Genomic DNA, 21,107 nt, shown 5'->3' on the forward strand with positions numbered 1-21,107 from the left:
CATGAACGTAATTAAATGTTACATATTGCACATACATATGAAAAGAAATCCACTACTGTATAGCTACACTACTGATGACAAACCGCTGGAGACAGATTGCTGTAAAATATCTAGGAATAACTATCCAGAGTGACATTAAGTGCGATGACCAAATAAAACGAATAGTAGGAAAAGCAGATGCCAGACTCAGATTCAAAGGAAGAACCTTAAGAAAATGTAGCTCATCCATGAAGCAAGTGGCTTATAAGGCGCTTGTTCGATCGTTTCTTGAATGTTGTTAATCTATCTGGGATCCCTGCCAGTCAGGACTGTTAGGAGAGGCAGAGAAAATGCAACGAAGAGTGGCAAGTTTGGTCACGGGATCGTTTAGTCGGCTTGAGAGCTTTACGGAGATGGTCAGCAAACTCCACTGGCAGACGCTACAAGACAGGCGTTGTGCATTATAGAGAGATTTGCTACTGAAATTTCGGGAGAGCATTTTCCGGGAAGAGTCGGACAAAATATTCTCCCCCCCCCCCCCTCCCCCACATATGGCTCGCGTAATGACCACGAGGAGAAAATTCCAGAAATGAGAGCCAACACAGAGGCTTACCGGCAATCATTCTTCCCACTCGCTATTCACGAATGGAAGAGGGTTGGAGCGCTCAGTTACAGGTACAAATGTACCCCCTGCCACACACCATTAGGTGGCTTGCCGAGTATGATGTAGATTGTCGGGCTGTATGGCGGGTGACATTTAGGCTTATATCCAACAGCACTCCGGGGGCTCTCCAGACACTTCACTGACAATCGGTGCCTGGAGTCTCATTGAATGGAGCGGAATTGTCTTCAGTGATGAGTTCCGCTTCGAATTGAGCCCCGATGACCGTCTCTTCAAAAAAATGGTTCAAATGGCTCTGAGCGTTATGGGACATAACATCTGAAGTCATCAGTCCCCTAGAACTTATAACTACTTAAATCTAACTAACCTAAGGACATCACACACATCAATGCCCGAGGCAGGATTCGAACCTGCGACCGTAGCGGTCGCGGGGTTCCGGACTGAAGCGTCTAGAACCGCAAGGCCACCGCGGCCGGCACCGTCTCTTCCCAATTGGGAACTCTTGGAACATTATGGGCAGAGTACTCCAGCCATCTCGGGATTTTCATGATCTAACGAGTCAATTGGGTAGAGTTTGGCACGATGTCCCTCATGAGGACATCCAGTAACTCTGCCAATCAATGCCAGCCGAATAACTGCTTGCATAAGGGTCAGAGCTGGATCAACGCTTTATTGACTTACTCAATTTGTGACGCTTTTTCTCTTGAATAAATAAATCATTTTTTCTGAAAATATCATTTGTTGTCTGTACATTACATCTACCGATTTCCGTGTCATTCGGATAATTCCTTCATGCTGCGTCGTTTCTTCTGTCGTAGAGTGTATTTCTTAACAACACTTTTGTGGCAAGTGTAGGGCTCCTTTATATTTTAACGTACAGTGGTTGGACAAAAATACGGAAAGACTGCGATAAATGCTTGCTTGAACATATATGCAGATGCGCTGTTGTATATGGCCACGAACGGCATCTGTGCAATACCTTCAATGTGTTGTAGGTCATAAGCAGGTGTTCTCTGTACTTGTGAGTGTATTATGTCAGATCTAAACCAATTCGAACGCAGGCAAATTGTTGATGTCGTAACCAAGGGAGCCGAGGTGGCTGGTGTTTCAAAAGGCACAGTATCGAAGATTTATACCGCTTGTACGGAAAACGACAAAACATCACCCTTTAAGTCACAACGCGGACGAAAATGTGTGTTGAGTGCTCGTGACAAATGGTCTTTCAAAATGATTGTGACGAAAAATAAAAGCACGACAGCTCCAAATGTCGCTGTAGAATTAAATGTCGTACTCGCGAACGCTGTCAGCACCAATCCACCACGAAAGGAGCTCCAGAAGTAGGGAATTGCAAGGCAAGTTGGAATTCCAAAACTACTTATCAGTGATGCAAATACCCCTAACAGGAAAACATGGTGCCGAAGCCATAAAACATGGACAGCTGAGCAGTGGAAGAAAGTCATATGGTCGAATGAGTCTTGTTTCACAGTGTTTCCAACTTCTGGCCAAGTTTACCTCTCAAGAGCGAGACGCTGAGAGATACACAGATGATTTTGGTAGTCATATCGTGATATTCCATGGGTCCCATATTTACTCTGCAAGGTCACATTACTGCCAAGGATTACGTGACCATTGTGGGTGATCAGGTCCATTGCATGGCACAATGATTGTTCCCCAATGACGATGCTGTGTTGTAAGACGAAATGGCCCCAGTTCACATCTTTCAAAACTGGTTTCGTGAGTACGAGGAGGAGCTGTCGCATCTCCACTTGCCACCGCAGTCATAAGATATTAATATTATAGCGGCTATGTGATCTACGAGGTGCGACAATAAAGTAATGAGACTGATTTTCTTTGCAAGATGTGGCAACCCTGAAGGCTTGGGTAGGCACAATATCTTTGACCTTGGTCTATAAGCTGCTTTTAGTCCAAGTGGCACATCAATGCAACTGCTCAGTGGTGAGTTGTGGTGTAATAAGTTAACACGAGTTTGTGTCTCTCATCACGGAAATGGAGCCGTATAATATTGCGCAACAGTATGGCATTTCTTTTTGCGTTAAATTGGGTTAAAACGCGACGACAACTTATGGCGAGCTTCAGAAGGCTTTTGGAGAGGAGGTTGTATCAAGAGCTCAAGTTTTTTGTTGGCATAAGACGTTTAGTGAAGGCAGAAAGAATGTCGAAGATGAAAACTGCAGTGGACGATCATCAACCTCACGGACAGATGTCAACTTGGCCAGGGCGCGTGAACACGTACGATCTGATCGAAGATTATACATGAAAATGATTGCAGAAGAACTGAACATCAATCGAGAAATGGTTCGTCTAATAATAACTGAAGATCTTGGTATGAGAAAGATTTGTGCAAAAATGGCCCCCAAAAATCTCACACCACAACATCGAGAAACATGGAAAAACGTGGCAGCTGATCTGTTAGAGCAAACGGTAATCAAGCCATAATTGTTGACCCTTGTTATCAGTGGTGGTAAAAGTTGGTTTTTTTCAGTAGGATCCAGAGACAAAATGCCAAATTTCGCAATGATGCTCAAAGGGATCACTCAGACCAAAAAAAGCTCGCATGTCGAAGACAGAAATGAAATGCATGCTTGTGTGCTTCTTTGATTCCAAGGGACTTGTTCATAAAGAGCAGGTGCCTCTTGTACAAACAGTTAATCAATATTACTACAAAGAAATCTTAGAAAGACTACATAAAAGAGTTCTTCGTGTCCGTTCCAACATTGCTGATAATTGGATTCTGCATCACGATAATGCACCATCCCATACTGCTCTGTCAGTACAGAAATTTTTAACCTCAAAACAAATTTCGGTGCTATCACAGCCACCTTATTCACCTTATTCTGTGCGACTTTTTTCTGTTTCCAAGAGTCAAAACGGCGGTCAAAAGACACCATTTTCAAACAACACAAGATGTCCAAAAAGCTGTGACGAGGGTCTTGGAGGATATTACAGAAGATGAGTTCCAGAAATGTTACCATCAATGGCAGAAGCGTTGGAAAAAGTGTGTGCAATCAGAAGGGAACTGCATTGAAGGAGACAACACTAAATTTTGATAAACCGGTAGGCAACATTTTTGTTCACATCAGTCTCATAACTTTACTGTCGCATCTCGTACTTTAGAGAGGACGGGGCCTGATTGGTATCCTCCGCCATCATCTTTTCCTGAACTTGCATTGATTAGCAGGAACAATGGTATACGATGCCCTTGAGAATCGTACAGGACCTGTATTCATCCATTCCGAGACGACTGTAAACCGTTTCGATTGCTAACGGGTTTCCTGCACCATAGTAGACATGGTTCTGAGTCGTGTTTTTAGTGTTTCCACATTTTTGTACAACCCCTGTAACTCACTGTGGTAGTAATAATCCCAATAGCAGCGAGGCCGTTAACAGCGAGAATGAGCTACATCCGTCTCTTGGTATGCACAGTGTAAAAAATAGGCCAAGATTTAACAAACAGGTCAAGACTGCAATGGGAGAGCCGGTACTGCACTGGTGTGCAAATCTTAAGGACGAAAGTAACTTTAGCATGATGTGTCACATGCAAGCAACAAAGCTCGAGGATACGAGGATCATACGTGAAAAGAAATGCTACAGTTTAATATAGAACGTAACTGAGAAATGAGAGAAATACGCAGTGCGACAAATAGAAATGTAATTTTAGTTCAAAGACAGTAATTACATTGAATTCACCGAGATTTATGATGGTCCCCCTAGGTACTACAATAGGGTGTTCCATTCCTCTACCAGCACCTTTTGACAACTGCTGGATGGTCGTTCGTTCATGTGGGTGTATTGCAGCATGTCTCCACAACGCATCCTACATGTGCTTAATAATATTTAAGGGGGAACGGGCGCGCCGGAAATGGACACGCCGATCCCTTTGCCGAATATCCTCTCGGTCCAAGAGCTCCACCATAGGTGCTGTTCGATGCGATCGCGCATTGTCAACAATAAAAATTAAGTCTGAGGCGAATGCACCCGTGAAAAGAGGCACCTGGGGAAGGAGTACAGTGTCACAAAACGTTGAATGGTGATTGTTCCGTGCTCAAAGATTTGGAGGTCAGTGTGCCCATGCAACTTTATGCTTCCTCACACCATAACACCTCGGTCACCAAAACGATCATGTTAGACAATGTTCCTGGGTGCATTACTTGTTCCCACTTCTCGTCGTAAAAGGTATGTCCAGAATCACTCCCGGGTTTCCGGGTTCGATTCCCGGCGGGGTCAGGGATTTTCTCTGCCTCGTGATGGCTGGGTGTTGTGTGCTGTCCTTAGGTTAGTTATGTTTAAGTAGTTCTAAGTTCTAGGGGACTGATGACCATAGATGTTAAGTCCCATAGCGCTCAGAGCCATTTGACCCATTTTTGACCCAGAATCACTACTCATACTGAATCTGCGAGGACGACAGAACACAGCCTACTTACTAGTCATTCTGCATAGGGACCACGCCAAAGCAGTCGCCGTGCCACAGTGAGCCGTGAGATTGCGTGGCTTCCAGTCCTGTTACCTGTGGTAAGAAATACACCCGCTGTTTGACGTGGGTCCCTTCATGCCTTTTGCACAATAAAGTACTCATCTGCTGCTGTAATTGTCCGTGATCGACCTCCTCCACTCCTTCGGGTTGCAATGCCTGTGGCTCGGAACGCACTTCATTAGCGTCACACAGTGCTGTGAACAATACCAAACTCGTGCGCTGCACTTGTCATACTTTGTTCATTTTCCCAGTTCCCGATGATTTTTCCCCGTGTGAAATTATCCAGACGTTCTCTGCAGGACCTGTTGTAACGAAGAACAGTACCACAGCGCCACTGCTCTCTGGTTGACAGGCGCGTTTTTTCCTGTTCTTTGGCTCTGAGCACCATGGGACTTAACTTCTGAGGTCATCAGTCCCCTATAACTTAGAACTACTTAAACCTAACTATTCTATGGACATCACACACATTCATGTCCGAGGTAGGATTCGAACCTGCGACCGTAGCGGTCGCGCGGTTCCAGACTGTAGCGCCTAGAACCGCTCGTCCACTCCGGCCGGCTTTCCCGTTCTTTCAACCGCCTCGTGTTACGGGGTCAACCCCGTTTGGTGCCATGGTCACACTGATCGCGCAAAAATGTGAACGTTACTTTCTATGCGCGACTGGGAGACCTCTTCCAACATGCTCTCGCGCACTTTACTCATTTCTACCGAGTTGATAATATGTTACGTTACTTTATCTACCTCATCATTAAGTTTTTCAGAGCAGTGTATTAAGGGATAGACAAAAATATTGTGGATCGTGATCATAATCTTACCAGATTAGTGTCACTTGTGTGTCACACTTCTGTGAGCTGAAGCGTGGCTGTAACTGACGAATAACCATATTTGGTCAGAAAAACCTATTTAAGATACAGGCATCCTTCTTCACGGTAACTGAAGAGGCGTAAGAATAGGTCACACCCTCATGACACTTGGGCTTACTTCTACAATGTGGCTACCAATGTGTGCTGCGGTTGTGGTATCCAGGTAAACAGTACACCACATTTTCACTGAGTGACCTTACATCACAACAGAGGACAGTAGCCAACTTATTGGGAGATTTGCTCTTCATTCTAAATAACCTTGAGATGAATACGGTACAAGTTTTAAAATTTTGAGTTTCTAGCTATACTATTAAGTAGAAAATTTCAACATAAACTCGTATATTTAGGATAGCTAATTCATGTGTGTAGTGTCTAAGAGATCAGTCGGTTTCCTTAACTGCTGTTTCTATTTTTCGTTCTGTTCTTCTAAAAATTTATTTGAGTGGCACATTCTGATATTGACATCTGCTAGTTTTTAAGTTACGTGTGCTTGTGGGTAGTTGTGTGTACAAGAATAAAAAGTAACAGTCTAAATCAAATTATCTTCTATATCTATTTCTGGTGACCGGCTTCCGTTATCCTAATTATCGTCTGACAGTATTCGGAGCCACTCTGTACTACTATAAGCAGTTGTCATCATCAATTTTGAGCAGTTGGTAACGGTTACCTTGTGGTAGTGCTCCAAGCACCAGCTACCCTCCGCCATGCACCCTACGGTGGCTTGCGGAGTATCTATGTAGATGTAGATGTAGATGTACTCATGTGGTCTGCGTAAATTAAGCGCGGTGAGATGAGATTAAGATAACTGCAACTGGGCACAACCAATAGAAATAGAAGGAAATGCCATTTAGGCTATTTATTCTAATTAACCCAAAGACGCTGAACTTCCAAAAGGTTCCCAATATTTCTTAACTCTGCGTATCAATATAAAAGACTAAGTAATTTTTAGCTACAGTTACTTCGTTTCCATTTTAGATAAAACCACTTCCTTTTTTATGCGTCTAAGCTATTTGTAAGGGTGTTGAAAACCAAGGCGCTGGTCGAGCTATATAAACAGACAAAACAACCTGTGTGACTTGGAAATTTGCTTTTAACTGAAAAAAATAGTTATTAATTCGAATAAGGGGTCTGTCACTTGGTGGAAGGATACAACATACATTAATCATTGTGGTCCAATCAAGTGGAGCTGATAACTGAAACAAAATATAAAACTAAACATAACAGAGATCATGGTCGCATAAAAGTAGAAAGTAATGAGAAATGTACCGCTGGTGTGAAGACGTTAAGGTAGAGACAGTCTTCCGAACCGGTTGGGTGTTGTTTCCGCAAGAAGACGTTCTTTTGTGTGCACAGAGGGCCTGCCGTCGTAGCATCTCGGATATGAACCCACGGCTGCGGTGGCTCTGGAGCCTGGAAAATACAAGTGACATGATTGAGAGAACTAACAATACATAAAAATCTGCAGTAATTTTTGAGTAGACGACAAAGTCGTGAATCTCTAAATGTAATTAATGTTGTCAAGAACCAAATAAATTTATGACTTTACCTGTCAGTGGGCATCGATTTAAATCAATATTGAAAGCTGAAAATTTGTACAGAGCAGGAGTCGAACCCAGATCTTCACCTTACTAGGTAGATGCGCTGACCACTGCGCCATGCATATACAGCGGTTCTTGCAGCTGCACGGACTGCCATAGCATGTCTTCCGTCAGACTCAAATTCTCAATTTCTCCACAGACTACTAATATATCGCCCATTGCCCATTATCGTCAGTAATCGCAGCATTTTGCTGATTCCTATTAGAGTTTGAGGTTGGTGTGCATCCATACTGAAGTTATCAATTGATAGCCCTCACCTGAATTATATATGTGGTCTCTTACTGGAATTAGCAAAATGTCGCGAATTATGAGGATAATGGGCAATAGACACTACTAGTAGTGTGTGGATAAAATGAGAATTTGAGTATGACGGGAAGCACGCTAGGGTAGGCCGTGAAGTTGCGGATGGCGCAGTGGTCAGCGTATCAGACTGGTTCGAATCTCTGTCCGGCACAAATTTTCAGCTATCCCTATTGATTTAAATCGGTGGCACCTGGCAACTAATGTCATTAATTCCTTTGTGTTTTGACTGATTCATAATGGCTGCAGGATCGAAATTGTGTCTGTTCTTTCGGACATGTCCAAAAGAGAAGGCACCACCTTTATAGTTCAAATACTCTGGAAGTATTCTGTCTTTCCTTGCATTCGGGTGGTGTTAAGTCTGTGCAGCTGTTGAGAGTGCACAACGCCTAAATCCAACCGTTTTACACTCACCTAGGCAGGAAATAACTTCTGTGACAGACTCTTTCTTGCTGTAGTTAGGTTACTGTCCAAGACCTAACTGTTGCACAATGTGATAAGGACAGTTTTACTTTATTTCTATAAAGCATTTTGTTTTGCAAATGTAAGCTACACTCGGGCAGTACTGAACTAAGTAACTTTAGCTTTATACAGTCATGTACTATATTCTTGTGATACACACAGCCGGAAACAGCAGTACACCCTTTAGAGGTTTCCAATTCACATAAGATTCATCGATGCAACAGTGCAAATGAAGTACACGAAGTGATTACATTTACTGATCAATAGCATAAGTGGTTATGGGGTACCAGGCATCGACCCATGCCGAAACAACCACATTAGTATGTGGTGTAGCCTCTACAGTCGACAATGCAGGCACTGACTCCGGTATCCAGTCAATCGTACCAATGGCAAGTATATTCCTGGGATGCGTTCGCTACGTCTACTTGGCCTGTTCACGTACGAGTAATTCTGTAAGATTTGTCGGTTAACGAGTGACACGAGTCAGTTCTAGTATCATCATATCCCACACGTGCTCGATTGGAGACAAGTTCGGAGTTCACGCTGGTAGGGAAGTGGCTGAGCGTCATCCAGAGGACGTTGAGTTTCACGGGCAGTGTGTTGGCGAGCGTTACACTTTCGGTACAATACATCACGTTCCTGTTACAAGAACAGCAAAAAACCGGCCCTAACAGCATTGTGTGCTGGTTCCACATCTACATCTACATCCATACTCCGCAAGCCACCTGACGTCGTGTGGCGGATGGTACCTTGAGTACCTCTATCAGTTCTCCCCCCTATTCCAGTCTCGTATTGTTCGTGGAAAGAAGGATTGTCGGTATGCCTCTGTGTGAGCTCTAATCTCTCTGATTTTATCCTCATGGTCTCTTCGCGAGATATATGTAGGAGGGAGCAATATACTGCTTGACTCCTCGATGAAGGTGTGTTCTCGAAACTTCAACAAAAGCCCGTACCGAGCTACTGAGCGTCTATCCTGCAGAGTCTTCCACTGGAGTTTATCTATCATCTACGTAACGCTTTCGCGATTACTAAATGATCCTGTAACGAAGCTCGCTGGTCCCCGTTGGATCTTCTCTATCTCTTCTATCAATCCTATCTGGTACGGATCCCACACTGCTGAGCAGTATTCAAGCAGTGGGCGAACAACCGTACTGTAACCACTTCCTTTGTTTTCGGATTGCATTTCCTTAGGATTCTTCCAATGAATCTCAGTCTGGCATCTGCTTTACCGACGATCAACTTTATGTGATCATTCCATTTTAAATCACTCCTAATGCGTACTCCCAGATAATTTATGTAATTAACTGCTTCCAGTTGCTGACCTGCTATATTGTAGCTAAATGATAAGGAATCTTCCTATGTATTCGCAGCACATTACACTTGCCTACATTGAGATTCAATTGCCATTCCCTGCACTATGCGTCAATTCGCTGCAGATCCTCCTGCATTTCAGTACAATTTTCCTTCCAGAAACACTAAAGGTGAGCGAGAGTTGTAGCTTATTGCACCCCAGATCACGAGGCCTGGGATGCGGTCAGTGTGTCTGAAATGAACGCCCTCTACGAGACAGCGCTCACTAGATCTACGTCGTACGCGCAAGCGACCATCACTTGCATGCGGGTTGAATCTGCTTCCATCGCTGAAGACCACGTCGTGCCATTCCATCTTCCAGGTGGTACTCTGATGGCACCAGTCGAGCCGTGCTGTGATGTAAGTGGAAGGCGGGCTAGACCTCTGCGTGCCCGTAGTCCCACTGCTAATAACCGGTTCACAATAGTTCGTGTTGACAGGTCTGGGATCACAAGCTCTCTTATCTGTGCTGCGATAGCTATACGATCTGCCACTGCTGTCGTTACAATACTACGATCCTGGGGGGCGTCTGTGTTGCCTGGACGTCCAGAACCACATATACACGTTTGAGCATGTTCAAGTGACCAAAGTTGCACAACTGACGCAGCACGTCCAACTTGTGTGGCAATTCTCCGAAAGGACCATCTTCGCCACTCGGAAGGCCACAATTTGACCCCTTCCAAACTCGCTCAGTTGGCAGTAGGAAGCACGAATGCGTCCCCATGGCATGTTTGCTTGCTTGCTTCACACGTCTGCACCACACTGAGCCTTCTGGCTGTAGGCATTCCCTGATAAAGGGTGTACACAGGTTTTGCTCTGGTAGCTATACCACTACGCTACCTACTGGCGGACGATGTTGAAACCATTACCAGTGCATCTCCTATCTTCCAGATAGCATATTCCTCGACAGTCTTACAAAACTTTTCCATCCGCAGACAAAATCTACGACCCGGTAGTATGGAGGGAGCTGAAGCTGAATGTCTCCAGAACGAAAGTCGGCAGGCATCTACAAGGTCGTGCTGACAAGTAGTGCCTCCCATTTTGGTTTCTTTTTTTTTTTTTTTTTTGGGAAAACTCTTAAAACTTTTTAAATAAAACGAACTTTATTAACATCCTATAAATTTACTCTTCATGTTTATTTATTTACTTCTCATCACAATAAACGTGGAGACGAATGAATTTCTCCCAACGAGAAACCAGTTTGTTCATACCGTTCCTGTAGAATGTTTGACTTCGTTGACGGCGTCATAACCTCATCTCCGCTTGCACCCCTTAATCTATTTCAGAGTGAAGTACCTTAAAAGTGTCCTTTAAGTTTGGGAAACAGATGAAAATCGGACCAGCCAAGTCGAGGCTGTAGGGAGGATGATCGATGACTGTGAACTCATAGTGTCGGATTGTTGCAGGTGTCCAGCGCCCGTGTGTGGTCTGGTACTGTCATGCTTAAGGGAAGAGCATTCTACGTGCGCCCGGTTAGAAACACGATTACAGCACGCTGTCTCTCTTGCACCGACGTAGTTGCGTTACACACCACCACATTACACGCAACCATTCGGAGCCCTTTAGCGGCAGATATTTGCAACTGGTGCCAGCGAAGCGGGAAAGTCGACTGAGAAATGTTCATGATATGTAACGCCTCAACAGATATTGAGGGCAGTATAAAATGTTTGGATGCATTACTTTTAAGCACGTCTTTGTCCAGATGAGCTGCAGCGTGGACCTAGATCTTCCTCCAAAGAAATAATTCACTCATCAAAAAGAAAATGCGGGCAAAAAAGGTGAGATGTCAGAAATATTATCTGGGACCCTATTAAAAAAAAACATCGATTCGAAGCTAGGGCCAAAAACTTATCATTGTCGAGCTGTAGTAAAAAATATAATGACCTCCACTGATAGAAAACTGGATTTGATGTCCAGACATTTCATTTGTGATCTCATTTAAGTAGATTTCCTCTGACTGGAAAATTTTATCAGGAATTTGTATTTTTTACTCTGGCTAGTTTACAAGTCTCAATTGATCAACAAATGAAATTTTATTGATTGGCGACTCCATGGAGTGTTCTGTGCACCACGACCAGATAATGGATATAATTGGAAGGCGAAACAGCATTGGTCGTATTTTTTTGTTTTATTATCCGCAAAATCGATTTTCGGTCACTTAGTGACCATCCTCAGTGCTGTAACATACAATTAAAATTGGTAGGCACTGGTATCAACAAGCTTAGAGCGATCACATAAACTCATTTTGTATTAACAGTAACTGTTTATGCTGAGGAAAAAAACACATTACATAAATGTATACTCGAAATTGAAAAAGGAACAAATGAACACCACATTTTTATTATTTTACTAATAATTCGCATATTTGCCCCACCAAAAACGCACTCTTAACGCACTGCCGGATAAAACTGCGCATTTGCATTATTTTTTGTGCTAAATGGGCATTACGGTTGAAATTATATACTGTCTGTTCTTTTCTGACAACGTTATATTATACCAAAAGTAAGACGAAATACCAGTTAAAATATTACTGTAATCTATTAAGATAAAAAAAGCACTCCGTCTTCAGGCCACGAGTGGCCTACCGGGACCATCCGACCACCGTGTCATCCTCAGAGGAGGATGCAGATAGGAGGGGTGTGGAGTCAGCACACCGCTCTCCCGGTCGTTATGATGGTATTCTTGACCGAAGCCGCTACTATTTGGTCGAGTAGCTCCTCAATTGACATCACTAGGCTGAGTGCACCCCGAGAAATGGCAACAGCGCATCGCGGCTGGATGGTCACCCATCCAAGTGCCAGCCACGCTCAACAGCGCTTAACTTCGGTGATCTCACGGGAACCGGTGTATCAACTGAGGCAAGGCCGTTCCCTGTAATCTATTAAGATACCTTTTGTAAATTACCAATTGAACCGTTGGTGCGCAATCTGGTCTCAGTACTCTTATTTCTGGACACATTTTCATAACAATATTATGCGTTTATTGTTCAGAATTGTAAGTTAAGGTGAAGACCTTGCAATTAGATTAGTGTCATATGTCCAATATACTGTGCATTGCCTTTCAGTGCAGGGCAGGCTGGAAGCGACGAACAGTTCATTGTTTTGTACTTCATTGTATATTTACTGGTCCAGCTTTAGCTTGCAGCACCCTATGTACAAGTGGCGTACATTGCAAGGATTTAGCTTGTGATGGGAGGTAAAAAGAACGTTAGCGTCTAAAATGTAGGCAGACTTTGTAAATATGAGTAACAAGCTTAAAAACGTAATGACTAAAAGAGAGAGACGGATAAGCCATATCAAGGGAATACATACGGCATAAAAGAGGATCTTGAAGACCCAACAGCAGAAATATGACGTAGTCTGCAGTGAAAGAAAAGGAAACAGTTCAAACCGAAAGAGGATTGGAATAAAATAAGACGCAACAAAAATATTTTAGGAAACAACAAACACTAAAGAAAAGATTTACTGAATATCTTCAAATAACAGAATTATGTGAAGCATAACAATGGGAAAGGTCTGCCAAGGTATATAGGCCACGAAACGTCATAGGGAGCAAACTGCAAGTCTGAGCAGAAGGGTCACATCTGCACTCCAAATTTGGAAGGATGAAAAGTAGGAACGCCAACGGCCTTGCCGCAGTGGTAACACCGGCTCCCGTCAGATTACCTCAGTTAAGCGCCTTCGGGCTTGGCTAGCACCTGGATGGGTCACTGTCCAGATCTGCCGAGTGCTGCTGGCAGCCCTTGTGAGGTCAATTGAAGACCTACTTGACTAGGAAATAGTGACACCGGTCACGAAAACTGACAACAGCTAGGAGTGTGGTGTACTGACAACATTCCCCTGTGTATTGGCACCCGGTGACACCTAAGGGCTGAGGATGATAGGGCGACCGGTCGGTACCGTTGGGCCTTCAAGGCCTGTTCGCACGGTATAAGGCACATTGTTTTCAACACTAGTGTGTTATATTAATGTGGTGTGCATACTGTAAGACCTTCGGTACACAAACCATCAGATTATTTTACTTGTCCCGAAGTTATTTAGTCAAATCACGGAAAAAAATCTATATAAGGATGGACGGACGTCGATGTCAAGTCCAGCTATCGATGTTGATGTTTAGAGGGTACTTGTGGCTAATCTTGGATTTGTCTGGGATAAGCATTTAATATGAGTCTGAACCATCACCGAAGCTTTGACATAATCATTTGGGCCATGAAACTCTGCTGCGATTTGTCTTGTCATGCTTTGCTTCAAGACTTGCAAGGTTTCTATTACCGTCCAAACGACACATCTGGGGAATTTCTTTGCGAACTTCCTCGTGAGTTTACATTCTGATCGTGAAGCAAGTGCAAAACAACAGAGATATTACATACCGCAGTGTTTGTTCAACTGTGAATCGGCTGGTCCATCCGAATCACGAAGTACTTTTTCTACAAATAAGGCACAATTCAGATTTTTGTGGCGTATCTTGATGGTCATTTCCAGTGAGTCCTCACGTTTTCACCTAGAATTTTCCTCTTCCCACGATTGAGATTAACACTTCGACACTGGTGTTGCTTGTGTCAGCAGGGATACAACTATCTGTGGATAGTCAAAATATCTCAAAGAATCACCTTTACAGGAGTTTTAAATTAAAGCTTAATTAAACGCGGAATGAGCCGAAGAACTGACCTTTATTGGCAGACAAGCTCAGTACCCAGCTTTGCCCTAGTACATATTTATTCCTATCTTCTATTAGTCCATCTCCTCCTTCTCCCTCTCTTTGTCCACCTTCTCCACCAATCACTCTCTGCCCCTTTTCCTTCTTCTCTTCTCTCTGTCCATCTCCTCCTCCCCCCCCCCCCCCCCCCCCCCACTTTGCCCATCAACTCCTCTTTCCAGAATGAGATTTTCACTCTGTAGCGGAGTGTTCGCTGATAGAAACTTTCTGGCAGACTAAAACTGTGTGCCGGACTGAGAACCGAACTCGGGACCTTTGCCACTTTCCTCTCTCCTTCCATCAGCTCTGTCCCCTATTGTCCATCTTTTCTTCCTCCCTCCAAGTCTATCTCCTCCTCCCCCTATATCTCCTGTCATTAACTATTTCTCTCCCCTCTCTTTGTCCATCTCCCCCTTCCCTCCTCACTCTGTCCATCTCCTTCCCCTTCTGTCTATCTCCACCTCACGCCCCCCCCCCCCCTAAGTCCGTCTGCTTCACCAACTCTCAGTCCATCTTCTCTTCCAACCTCTCTCTGTCTATCATCTCTTCTTTCCTTTCTCTGTCCATCTCCGCCTCTCCCACCCCCTCTCTCTCTCTCCATCTCCCCCTCTTCCCTTTCTGTTAAGTTCCCCTCCCCCTCCCCCTCTGTGTGACCATTTCCTCCTTCCCTCTCTCTGTCTGTATCCTTCGCTCCCTTCGCTCTCCACGTTAGTACCCCCACGACCATAATAGCAGGTAGCTGGTTCTTTCTATCACAATGTTTCTTTCTGAATAGCTAGTAATATGTTTATCAAGTTTGGTTGAAATCAGTCCAGGAGTTTACGAGGAGTATTTTACCCATGGACTTGCCCACATATACACATGTCACATATATTTCACACATTTCACACACATACGTAAACACGTTACACCTGGGTCTCTAGAGAATTTCACCCTGCAGTTTGGTTTTCACTCAGCACAATGTGTATGACACCATATCTCCTCAGCTATGTATCATACAATGATATAATTTTGCAGGTTCCGCGAAGTGTGTCACGAAAACAATTAGTAGTAATGAAGGAATAAATTAAAATGTCATGTCTGATACTGCAGTTTTACTGCATGAACAGCAGAAAGGTAGCAAGTTAGAAAGTTTTTTCGCTTCAGCGTTTTGTAGGGGGTTATCAGCGAGAAAAGCTTCGTAAAGGTTTGAAATTATGTGTAGAGTTTGTTACAAGTCACTGAGTGCTCTCTTTCTCAAATACTGGAAATACGTTCGTCGTGGGCTACACTTCTTTTTCATCTACGCTTGCACCTCTTTGATAGGAAAGTGGTTCTTACTACTGCAGAAATTCTTTCCAGACAGTAAGTGAAATGTGTACCAAGTTTGGTTGAAATATGTCCAGATGTTGAGGAGGAGATGTGGACCATACATACATACCCATATACATATGAACATCCATTTTATAACATGTATGGATATATATCACCAGCCACAATGGAGATCCCTTGCAACCAGTAACTTGGAATACATGCTGAGGAGAATTTAAGAAAAAGCTCGGAGAAATGCGGAGTACGGACAGACTGGAGTTAAATATATCGTCATTATCAAGGTCGGTGGCGACGAAACATGAGTCACTTACTTTAACGATTCACACATGCGCTGCCTAACGTGACACTGACATGGAGCCGTATACGACCTTACACTGTGTCGCTGTTAGTGTAATTTATCATCACTGTATAACAGCTAATGAATTACTTCGACACATCATTAATGGATGTACTAGCAGGAATGCAGATATTAAGACACTTCTTGCGTGTTATCTCTATTTATGAGGACAAATGAGGGTCACTTTACGAGCAGAGGAAGAGTTCTCATCGTATCAAGAGATGGAAGGCGACACGAGAGTCTCTGAATGAATGAGAAATTGATCTGACCCGACACAGATTTGTCTAACCTGCCATAGAAAATTTCATTAGTCCGTGTTACCATATAACGACAAGATATTGCTTAACATTGTCAACGAAAATTCGAAAAGCTTTTTGCCAAACGCTTCACATTTTTACATGATGCTCCAATAAATATCCAGACACACAGAGGCTATATATAATTAAAACGGTTGTACACATATATTTACACTGACGAGCGAAATCATTATGACCATCTGCTTAAGAGCTCGTTAGTTCGTCTTTGGAACGAAATACACCACTAATTCTGTGTGTCAGGGACCCAACTGTTTGTTGGTAGGTTTGTGAGAGTATATAGCATTAGATGTCTGCGCGCAGGTCATGTAATTTGCTTATATAACGGGCCGCTGATTTGCGTATGCGGTGATGGCGCCCGGTAGCAACCCAGATGGGTTCCGTAAGCTGTACACTACTGGCCATTAAAATTGCTACACCACGAAGATAACGTGCTACAGACGCGAAATTTAGCCGACAGGAAGAACATGCTGTGATATGCAATTGATTAGCTTTTCATAGCATTCACACAAGGTTGGCGCCGGTGACGACACCTACAACGTGCTGACATGAGGAAAGTTTCCAACCGATTTCTCATACACAAACAGCAGTTGACCGGCGTTGCCTGGTGAAACGTTGTTGTGTTGCCTCATGTAAGGAGGAGGAATGCGTACCATCACGTTTCCGACTTTGATAAAGGTCGGATTGTAGCCTATGGCGATTGCGGTTTATCGTATCGCGACATTGCTGCTTGCGTTGGTCGAGATCCAATGAGTGTTAGCAGAATATGGAATCGGTGGGTTCCGGAGGATAATACGGAACGCCGTGCTGGATCCCAACGGCCTCGTATCACTAGCAGTCGAGATGACAGGCAACTTATCCGGATGGCTGTAACGGATCGTGCAGCCACGTCTAGATCCCTGAGTCAACAGATGGGGACGTTTGCAAGACAACAACCGTCGGCACGAACAGTTTGACGACGTTTGCAGCAGCATAGATCATCAGCTCGGAGACCATGGCTGCGGTTACCCTTGACGCTGCATCACAGACAGGAGCGCCTACGATGGTGTACTCAACGACGAACCTGGGTGCACGAATGGCAAAACGTCATTTTTGCGGATGAATTCCGGTTCTGTTTACAGTATCATGACGGTCGCATCCGTGTTTGGCGACATCGCGGTGAACGCACATTGGAAGCGTGTATTCGTCATCTCCATACTGGCGTATCACCCGGCGTGTTGGTATGGGGTGCCATTGGTTACACGTCTCGGTCACCTCTTGTTCACATTGACGGCACTTTGAATAGTGAACGTTACATTTCAGATGTGTTACGACCCGTGGCTCTACCTTTCATTCGATCCCTTCGAAACCCTACATTTCAGCAGGATAATGCACGACCGCATGTTGCAGGTCCTGTAGGGCCTTTCTGGATACAGAAAATGTTCGACTGCTGCCCTGGCCAGCACATTCTCCAGATCTCTCACCAATTGAATACGTCTGGTCAGTGGTGGCCGAGCAACTGGCTCGTCACAATACGGCAGTCACTACTCTTGATGAACTGTGGTATCGTGTTGAAGCTGCATGGGCAGCTGTACCTGTAAACACCATCCAAGCTCTGTTTGACTCAATGCCCAGGCGTATCAAGGCCGTTATTACGGCCAGAGGTGGTTGATCTGGGTACTGATTTCTCAATATCTATGCACCCAAACTGCGTGAAAATGTAATCTCATGTAAGTTCTAGTATAATATATTTGTCCAATGAATACCCATTTATTATCTGCATTTCTTCTTGGTGTAGCAATTTTAATGGCCAGTAGTGTACATCAGGGGAATTTGGTCGCCGATATATCAACGTGAGTTCACGCTAATGCCCCTCAAACAACTGTAGCACGATCCTGTATTCGAGACATGGACAATTATACTGCTGAAAGATGACATCGCCGTAAGGGAAGACATCACGCGGAAGGGACACAGGTGGTTCGCAGCTGTTATCGTGTCTTCGATTACTACCATGCAAGCGCAAGAGAAAGTCTCCCGTAGCGCAATACTGCTCCCACCAGTCTGTGTCTGTGGTGTGCTGAATGTTTCGAGCTGCGGTTCACCTCAGTGACGGTGATTGTGGAGACGATCGTAGATACAGTGTAGCAAAAATGTGACCCGTCCTTAGTGTTGACATGTTTGCACTGCTCGACGGTCGAACCCCGATGGTCCCGTACCCCCACTGCGGTCGTAACTGACGATGTATTTGGGTCAACATTTGAACAAGTAGAGGTGGTCTGCTGCGGTGTAACATATTCAACAATGTACGATGAACAGTGTGCTCTGAAACACTTGTGTGTGCACCAGCATTGTGCTTTTTCGGGAGAGGTGCCACAGATCCCCTATTATCCTACTTCACAGAGTAAACAAGCCTCTGAACCCCACGTTCTGTGTAGAGTCGTGAACGTCCAACCATTTAGCGCCCAGTGGTAGTTTCACTGTCCATCTACCTCTTTCCGTAGATGCTCACAACAGTAGCAGTTGAACCTTCGACCAGCTTCGCCGTTCTGGACATACTTGTTCATAGGCTCTGCGTAATAATAATCTGCCCTTTGTCAAAGTCGCTTACATCAATGGATTTCCCCATTTGCAGCCCATATCTTTGCTAGGGTGATCCGCCGTCCGTGCCTGCTCCGGTTACATACTTTCGTTACCGTGGTCATAACGTTTTAACTTGTATGTATGTATGTTCCATCTCCACCTATACCACTGAACCGATTTCAACGAAACATGCGAATCGCACAAATCACGTAGTCTGGAAAGAACCGCTATGGGCGTAAGAACCACCTGTGTATCGGAGGGGTGGGCGTGAGAGAGCCAAAGAAGTGTACACCACGCCACGCAAATACTCTGAATTTATTCATCCATTAATTCAACTCAATGACTTGAAAAAAACTTTACAAATCATTTCAAACTTTTGCGAAACTTCTTCTCTCTTACAATCCTCACAGAATGATGAAAGGAAAAACTTTGTCTGTTACTACTTTATCACCGTTAATTTAGTAAAACAACTGCTTCAGGTTTGGCGTTTCAGTTTATTACTTCGTTCCTACAATCTGTACTTACGACACATTTCAAAGGCAGTAGCCACATATTGTGTTGAATGTACAAGGGTGTAGGATGAGATGGACACAGAGAGGGGTTGAGGAGATGTACAGAGAGAGGGGAAGGGGAAACAGAGAGGAGCAAATGGACAGAGAGGGGGTAGAGAAGGGGATGGACAGAGAAAGAGGAGGAGATGGACAGAGAGGGGGAGGAGAAGGATCGAGAGAGGATGGAGGATGAGGCGGGCAAAGAGACGGGAGAGGTGGTGATGAAAAGAGAGAGGAGGAAAGAGGAGCTGGACTTGGAGGGAGGGAGTAGTCGATAGAAGGGGAGAAGAGCTGGACAGAGAGGGCGAGGAAGCAATATAGGGGGAGGAGACAGATTGAGGGGGAAGAAGCAGGTTGATTGAGAAGAGGGATAAGGAGATAGACAGAGAGAGGGGAAAGGGGAACATAAATACATACCTGGGCAATGCCGGGTATTCAGCTAGTATAATGTATAAAAAGGAGAGTTTGTTACCAAGAATCTCTAAAAGTTCTTAATCGATTTAAGTCTAATTTTTACATGATGCTCTAATAGATATTTCCAATTAAAACAGGCTTACGACGGGGAGACGCTCTTTCATGTGTCCTCTTCAACCTTTCATTAGAGAAAGTGGTTCGGGAGAGTAATTTACATCTATACAATGGTCTCCGATACGAACAGAGTGAAGTAAAACTCCTGGCTTATGCAGATGATATAGTGTTGCTGAGTGAAACTGAAGAAGAACTGAAAGACATGTACAGATCTCTCAGGCACAGTGCCAGCAAAATCGGGCTTTTGATTAACCAAGAGAATACCGAATATATGGAAATAGGTCGAGTCATAAAGACAAATCCTTACTTTGAAATTGACCAACATTCTAAATTCAGAAAAGTTCTCCAGTTTAAATACCTTGGATCACGTTTCAACAGTAAAAACGTCGTAACAATGGATATAAATGAAAGAATAGCCTCAGGGTCAAGATGTCTGTACTCACTAAGCAACCCACTCAAAAGTAAAGCTTTGTCAATCACCACAAAGATGAAGATATACAACACTATCATCTGCCCCATAGTACTATACGGTTCAAAAAGCTGGACGCTTACAAAGAATGGATGAGAAAAATTGAATGTTTTCGAAAGAAAAGTAATGAGAAAAGTCTGGGGACCTGTCTCGGAGAATGGCGCATGGAGAATTCGAAAGAACAATGAATTTTATCAGTTACTGAAGCAGCCCATCATCCAGAAATTAAAAAGTAGGAGACTGCAATGGGCTGGACATGTGGCCAGAATGTAAAACAACAGGATCACCAAGAAAGCATTTGAAGGAACTCTCCAGGCAACAAGACCATTGGGCCGACCTCGTACAAGGTGGAAAGATGACATAGAGAAGGACATCGCAGCATTAGGAATTTCCGCAGGGTGGAGAGAGGCTGCGAGAGATAGAAGGCGGTGGAAGCAATATATATATATATATATATATATATATATATATATATATATATATATATATATATATATATGTGTGTGTGTAACATATAAGGGGCAATCAGAAAGATTCTCTTCGAGAGCCGCAGAACCGCACTGTGCAGAACCTGCATGCTAATCATGCATTATCGCCATGAGCACTGAGGCAGCAATCATCCCACCGGCGCACCAGGCTGAAGATACCCTCTTGGTAAAACACCGTGTTCTGCTGTG

The 21,107-nt window shown here is 44.0% G+C and overlaps 1 protein-coding gene across 1 annotated transcript in view; it reads right to left on the reverse strand.

Moving 5' to 3' along the window:
* Positions 1 to 21,107, reverse strand: part of LOC126474586 (juvenile hormone esterase) — a 163,040-nt gene that overhangs the window by 92,168 nt on the left and 49,765 nt on the right. Inside the window, exon 2 of the mRNA XM_050102060.1 lies at positions 7,223 to 7,366. Within this exon, the coding sequence (XP_049958017.1) occupies positions 7,223 to 7,366 (144 nt within the window). The remainder of the gene's footprint in view (positions 1 to 7,222; positions 7,367 to 21,107) is intronic.

The sequence above is a fragment of the Schistocerca serialis genome, chromosome 4 (genome assembly GCF_023864345.2).
Source record: "Schistocerca serialis cubense isolate TAMUIC-IGC-003099 chromosome 4, iqSchSeri2.2, whole genome shotgun sequence".
Taxonomy (NCBI): Eukaryota; Metazoa; Arthropoda; class Insecta; order Orthoptera; family Acrididae; genus Schistocerca; species Schistocerca serialis.